The sequence below is a fragment of the Rhinolophus sinicus genome, chromosome 8 (assembly GCF_057876585.1).
Source record: "Rhinolophus sinicus isolate RSI-liver-muscle chromosome 8, RSI-T2T, whole genome shotgun sequence".
Lineage (NCBI taxonomy): Eukaryota > Metazoa > Chordata > Mammalia > Chiroptera > Rhinolophidae > Rhinolophus > Rhinolophus sinicus.
The window spans coordinates 71,944,606-71,951,795 of NC_142508.1; the positions used below are offsets into that span (position 1 = coordinate 71,944,606).

Here is a 7,190-nt window from a genome sequence, read left to right on the forward strand (position 1 = left end):
TACTCTGGCTGCTATAGTGAGACGAGTCTGAAGGAGGGGTGGAGGGTGAATGCAGGGAGGCAGATGGGAGGGGCCCATAACTGTTCAGGACTGGAGGTGGGCAGAGGTGGTCAGGTTCTGCACATGATTCGAAGGCAGACCCAAAAGATATGGCGAGTAAGAGGAGGGCCGAGGAAACATCTAGGTTTTTGTCCTGAGCACAGCATTGGGAAGCACAGCGTTGTCAAAAACAGAGATGAGAAAGATTATAGTGGCACTGGGAGGGTAAGATCAGGAGCTGTTTTAGCCACGTCAGGTTAGCTGTCGAAGCGGAAATGTCAAGCAGGTGTTTGGATACAAATCTGGAGTTAGAGGGAGAGTTCTGAGCTGGAGATGGACTTTGGTCATCAGCAGATAGATGGTGTTTAAAGCCTGACACTGGACCAGATCGCTAGGAAGTGAGAATGGCACGAAGAGATCCATGGACTGAGTCTAGAACCATCCAAAGTTCAGAGGTCAGGGAGAGCAGGAGGAACTGACCCAGGAGACCAAGCCTTGCCCCCCTCTTCTCCGCAACCTGGACTGTTCCAGGGAAAAACCTGAACAGGGAGGTCCTTTGTATACAATTAACGCCAGTTACCTGGAAAGTCTTTAAGGGGTAAGGGCACACATTTTCTCCCTTGATTTTGAAGATCGACTTGGTATTTGAGTTAATTTGTTGACTCATTTTGAAAAATTTACCTCTTTGAAGGGACCAAACAGAAATCCCAAAGACTGATTTGGGAAGGGTTGCGGGGGAAAGGGGTAGTAATCGACAGGCTTGACGGTGAATTTTAATTGGAAATGGGTTTCAAAAGCTACTTATAATCTGTTCAAAATATAAAACAGGAAATACATTCTGCTCGTGCAAATCCACATATGTGGCCCCTTGGCAATTTGTTTTTTTGTTTTTTTCAGTAAGAGAAAAACTGGCAGCAGCCTTAGGACTGACTTTAAATACAAAGCGATTTGTGAAAATAATGAATCCAAAAATTAAATAATATGCTTTGCTCACTCTGCTTGTGAATTGCCTCTGGGGGCCCTGGCTATAGGTAAATGCTGAGGCAGCAATGGAAGCCCCAACTTCCTAGGGCAAGCACATTCTAAAACAGAGAATGTACCTCATATTTATGAGTATCATCCACACAAAAGAGCAGTGGCTAAAACATGGATTTATTGGGACATTATTATCAAATACGATCAAAGATAAAATTCCCCGATCGCTCTGCGGGACCACCTGTAGTACTCAAGTTACAGAAACAGTATTTGTACAGAGTGCATTCATTGCAAAGCGGATCATTTATTTAGCACAAAAATCAGATTATAAAAACATCGATTCCATTTTAAAATTTGACATTTAAAAAGCACTTCTGACATTCTAAGTTTGCAAAGACATCTGCACAGTCTGGATACCCAAGTCCCTCAATAATTTCTAAAAACAAAGGCAATTTTCACTAGTTGTGGGAAGTCGGAAGGGGCGCAGTGGTGTGGAGACGGCTGCCCTTCCAACAGGCGAGTGGGCCCCAAGAATGCTGTTTTCCACTCAGCCTGAGTGTCCTTGCTTCTTCACAGAGGAAGTTTTGTGCTTGCTTCAACAGATCCTTGGTAAATGGTCAGGAATCCTCTAGGGAATCATGTTGCAAAATGGACTGAAGATTAAAAAACATAACCAAGGCCTCTTGCCCACTTCCATTTGGCCAAGTGTTAAGCTTCTCACACAGGGCTCTATATAACCAGCAGCCCTATAGTCCTTATTTCCGTGTAATAAGGGCTGGTTAGCCCCCGTTAATAACTACTGTGCAATTCCAGTCGACTCCCTGGCAGCTTTTCTAGGGCGGGAATGGAGTAACCGTGCAGATGCTCTCAAGATCTCCAAGATATAAACAAGCCCAGCTTAACCATTTCCCCTCTAGGTTGATGGTAGAGTCGTGTGACTTCCTGATGCCAGAGGAGGAAAGCAACATCTCTGTAATAAAAGCCATGCCATTCATCTGCTTTTCCCTTTTCCTTCCTTATTCTTGGCGACTGTTTTTGGAAATTGGAGTAACGCCCCCCAGGCAGGTGGCAGGAGATGTATTTACAAGGCCAGCATCCTGGGGGTGCGTCCTTTGTGCTACCATGAGGAAGATGAGGCAGTGAAGCTCAACAGACCATTCTGGAAACAGACTAAGACGGCCCAAATTGTGGCTGTCCTTTGGAGCTAGTGACACTGGGCATCAAGCATGTCAAAGCCAGGCACATGGAATTCCAGTTCCAACCCTATGGCAACGTACGTATTGATGAGCCTCCTTTATAAAGGACTTTGAGTTCTCGGTTGTGACTTCTTGGGTTAAGTTGGCCTGGGCCGTGGGTCAGCAGGGTGGGATAGTCCTGGAAGACTTACAGGGCCAGGGACATCCTCCAGCACCAACTTTCCCAACCAGACGATACCTCCACTCCAGAGAGTACTGCAGGAAATAAGCCATGAGATGGAACTGGATTCTGGCCCTTTACAGGGTCAACCAGGTTCTTACCAAGGACACTCAGAGATAAATCTACAATGTGCGATTCAGTGTTCTTCTGGCCTTCAGTTTTCCATCTCCGTGAACTTTCTCTTCTTGTAGTTCTGAACGAGGTTTGAAGCTGTGATCTGAGAAGCCTGCCCTTTCTCCCAACACTGAAAGTCATTCAGTCCTTTCTGCCCTATTTGAAATAAGCCCCTCTCCATCTCGTCCAGCCTGGCGACCAGTGCCGAAGTGTCTTCATTGTAAGCATTCTGGGAGCAGTCCATGATGCGGCGAAAACGTCCAATAAATGTCTGAAGAGGAAGGGAGAAGAGAAATCAGACTCACTTTTATCCCTGAACAGTTAAATGACAAGAAAGGGAAGAATTTGGTCTCAGGACTCAGTCAGAGTAAGTTATTTCACATGGCCAAGCCTCAATTTATTTGTCTGTGAAATGGGTTGTGAAAATCCAATGAAGTAATTAATACATGTAGAGCACTTGGCAAACAGCTGGCAAGAGTCAGCTCCTCGAAAAGCCATAATAATATCCTTACTGTCTCGTGGCAGTCTTACCTTATATATAAGCAACTCTAATCAACAGCACCTCAAAGCAGTGATGGAAAACGAAAACATACAACTCACTTAAAAAGGGCAGTGTTCTGGTTCAAGAACATGTCCTGGAAACATTAGATTTTCCTCGTCTTAACTTACCGCTCAAGAGTTTCATAAGCTCAAACCATCTATACTCTATACTTGACTTCTTTTTCTGAATGGATAGCAACAGGATTTTTTGTTTCTTTTTTTTTTACTGTCACATTAAAAATGGTACCATGTTTCCCTGAAAATAAGACTGGGTCTTACATTAATTTTTGCTCCAAGAGATACATTAGGGCTTATGTTCAGGGGATGTCATCCTGAAAAATCATGCTATGGCTTCTTTTCTGGTTAGGTCTTATTTTCGGGGAAACACGGTATATGTTAGGCCAAACAACCCTTAAGCCTAATAATGGAGGGTGTTAGCACAGTCCAGGGAACACATGTCTCTTGAGCTAACAGTTCTTATGAAGCTAAAAATGAGGAAGTAAAACGCGGTAGAAAAGACGGTTTCTTCTAGTATTAACAGAATAAAAAATAATTACAAAAAGTTAAGGTTATCCTGTAAAGGATGACAATATATGCATAAGGTTGTTTTGTCCATGGACAGTAATAAGTTACCATTTATTAAGTGGCACTGCATATAACCTCACTATAATTTTGGCACTATTACCTCCATTACATAGGTGAAGAATTGATGCCTAGAGAGGTCAGGTAGCTTGACCAAGTCACACAGCAGAGCCAGGTCTTAACCACAGAGCAAGGGAAGGGAACAAATAAGCAAATAGCACATGTATTTCCTACAGGACCCCTCAGACCAGTCCTGGGGCTGGATTGCGACTGTGTATTTAAGTGCCTGACAGCTGTAATCAACCATTACCTCTTTCTCATTTCCAGGACTTCCTGCGGGTCCTGACTCTTAGCAAGCAAACATGAGGCTCAGCAGGCAAGTCATATGTAAGTGTCTATACATATACATATGTACATATACTATATAATTGGCAAATACAGTGTAACTGTAGACCTGGAATAATAATAAGCTAATTGCATAAATTATATACTTCCCTGGGTAAGAGTGATGTCTGGTGGCTGCCACAGCTGACTCCTGAGACATGTACAGTGCCAGAGATTTTCACATCAATTACTTGCCTGTAGGAGAGACTGGGAAATGTCTACATTCTCTGGATTGTCAAAATGCAGGAGTTGGGAGCCAAAGCCGTAGAAACGGGGCCCCATTTTGTGGAGGTCCACCACGTTGGCGTCCGCACTGAGCACCGTCCGCCAAGCTTCTTGGTAGATCTTGGGAAGTTCCACAGAAAGGATCCGCCGCTTGTTGTCATAAAGCCCTTTCGCCAGCCACAAGGGGAGTTCCAGCTTTGCGCCCTGCATCAGACAAGAAGGTAGATTTTAAAATCAATGACAGAGTAAATGTGTGTATGACAAAAAGGAAATACACGCTGCACGAGCAATAATGCCTGTTCTCTTTGGGGGAGTGACTATCAAACACAGAAGAGCTGGTTGTGACTTGAAGAAATGAATTGTATGCGCTCAAGTTTTATGTCATGATGGAAAGGAGGGAGAAAATGGATTTATACAATAAAAACATAGTAGAGAACAAAAATGTGGTATAAAGGGAAAGTTTCCTAACGTAAACAAAAACTGTCCAATTCCAGATACTTCAGAGGTATCAGAAACATCCTACTTTCTTTGACTATTCAGTATCCATTCCACATATACACTTACTGAGTGCCGACTATGTGTGAAGCGCCACCCTGAGCGCTGGGGACGACAAAGAAAGATAGGGTCAGCCTGAGCTCAGGCCACTACTCCCCACACCACTTCACAGCTTCAGCGATGACAGAAAAGATAAGTGTCTCTCTGTTCTTTTAAAGTCTTAACAGAATTGGAAAAGATGAGGAGACAGACCAGAAGTTAAGAGAAATATCTCCCCCCAACCCCGCAAAAAAAAAAAAAAAAAAAAAGAAACAGAAAAGGAAAACATAACTGGGTTGAAGGAGGCAACAAAAGTACTCCACAAAACTGTCATGGTCATTAAAAACAGTCTGATAAACTTTCACAGCCAAGAGGAGCGTAAGGAGACATGACTATTAAGTGCAACGTGGGATCCTGGAACAGGAAAGGACATTAGGTAAAAGTGAAGGAAATATGAATAAAGTACCAGCAGCATGTCTCTATTTCCCAGTATGGGAGAGTACCAAATCCTTATCTGCTCTAATGGAAAGTCAAGAAATAATGCCTACATTTTTTTTAAAAAAATCAAGAAGTTTAAGACTATTATTTAGAAATAGGGAGGTGAATTTTAAAGAAACTACCAAAAGTAGACAGACCATGTGGAGCTGCAAAAGGAAGTGGGGGGAAAGCAAGGCAGGGCCTGCTATTTTTTTATCTTTTAGTACCATTTGACTTTTTAAACTTTGTATATGTATGACTTTGATAAAAATGGACTCAAAACAAACCAAACAAAACACCCTCTAAACAAAACTTAAGGTTAATAGGAAATCAAAAATAACCACTACAGGCCACGTTCCTGGGACAAACTTGTATATGAAGTCAGACAACCCAAGGTTCCAACGCCAGCTCTCCAGGTACAGGGGGGGCCCTGGCCAAGCTACCATACTTTCCTGGGCTTCAGCTTTCTTGTATGTAACAATACCTAATTAGAGGGTTGTTGAAGGATTAAAGGGGTAATAAATGGAAAAGTACACTCCACCTACCCCATTCATGTTGGCACCAAAACCCTCAGTAAATGGTCGCTGATACCGTCATCATTATGCAGGGACGAATCTAGCAATCTGCGGGGCACACGCTCTTGCAGAACACAAAGCTGTTGCTTTGTTTTAAGGCAAACGTGATCAGAACCCTGAACCTGAAGTATATTCAACGGGAGCCAATCTTTAAGCATTAACTCATGGGACGGGGGAGACAGCACTGATTAAAAAATGAAATCAGTATTGGAGGGAGCCTGACGACCCAGGATAAAGTTCGTTTCCGTGGAGGTGGCCAAGGCTAGGTGGGGAGACCTGCGAACAGACTTCGTCGGCGCGAACAACCCTGCCTCTCCCTATAACTACAAATCCCAGAGGACAGCGCGCCCGGAGACGCCACGCCCCAAAGCCGCGAGGCCCACCGGGAGTTGTAGTGTTCTCGCGCGGGGCCGACCCAAAATGCTTACCTGAGGGATCGCGTTGTCGGTGTCGGCCCCTCCACTCCGTTCCAGGAAAAAAGCGCCGAGGCGTGGCATGGAGGTCTCTGTGCGCACCGGGAGTTTCTCGTGGGACATCAGGATGTCGTCCAATGAGAGAAAGTTCTCCTGAAGTCCCAGCGCACCCGACTCCACCCGGAAATAAGCCTCGGACATGGCGGCGACTTGAGCTTCTCCACTTCGACTCGTGTGATTCAGGAGACCGCGGGGAGTCAGGGATGTAAAAGGAGGAGGAATCGAAGGCTGGCCGGGATTGTGAGGGTTTAGTGGATTGAAACTTTTCCCGCGTCCGGGGAGGGGCCAGACAGGAGCAGTCGATCCAGGCGGGTCAGCCCAGGCAGAAGCAATCGATAAAGTCTGCCGCGCAGACGGTCCAGTGCGACCCGTGGCGGGGACTGGGGAGCGCTAAAGTAGTCTGCTGGAAATTTTCTTTCGCAGGGTGTAGCCCAGTGTGGGAACCTTAAAAAGAAGCTGGTGATGCCCGTTAAAGCGGCAGGGTGCATTTGCACTAGATTGTGTTTATGTGGTCCTTTAAATGTTTATATGAAATTAAAAGCACATTACAACACGTTTGGAGGCTTCAAGAAAGGTGTCATTGTGCCCTTCATCCCAGGCCTGATCGAATCTATTTGCTAGTTTTGTCACTTTGCATCTCTGTTAATCTTGGTACTTGAAATTAAAACAAAAACAAACAAACAAAAAAACACTCCCGCTGTAGCTCCAAATAGTTATAGACTTTTTGTAGTATTTTGGAGGAGGTTTGCGGTGGAGTGGGACGAGGGGGTGTAGCACTAGACTACACATGGTTTGCAAAGGTCCTGAGCCTAATCCAGCGCCTCCCAGCTCACCTAACCATCAACTGACAATCTCC

The 7,190-nt window shown here is 44.7% G+C and overlaps 1 protein-coding gene across 1 annotated transcript; it reads right to left on the reverse strand.

Moving 5' to 3' along the window:
* Window positions 1-1,171: 1,171 nt before the first annotated feature.
* GINS3 (GINS complex subunit 3) lies at window positions 1,172-6,749 on the reverse strand. Its single transcript, XM_019754846.3, has 3 exons — window positions 6,290-6,749; window positions 4,246-4,479; window positions 1,172-2,815 (listed from the first exon to the last, which is right to left on the reverse strand). Exons 1-3 carry the CDS (start codon window positions 6,473-6,475, stop codon window positions 2,585-2,587), a joined length of 651 nt encoding a protein of 216 aa, XP_019610405.2. The 5' UTR covers window positions 6,476-6,749; the 3' UTR covers window positions 1,172-2,584.
* Window positions 6,750-7,190: the final 441 nt, after the last annotated feature.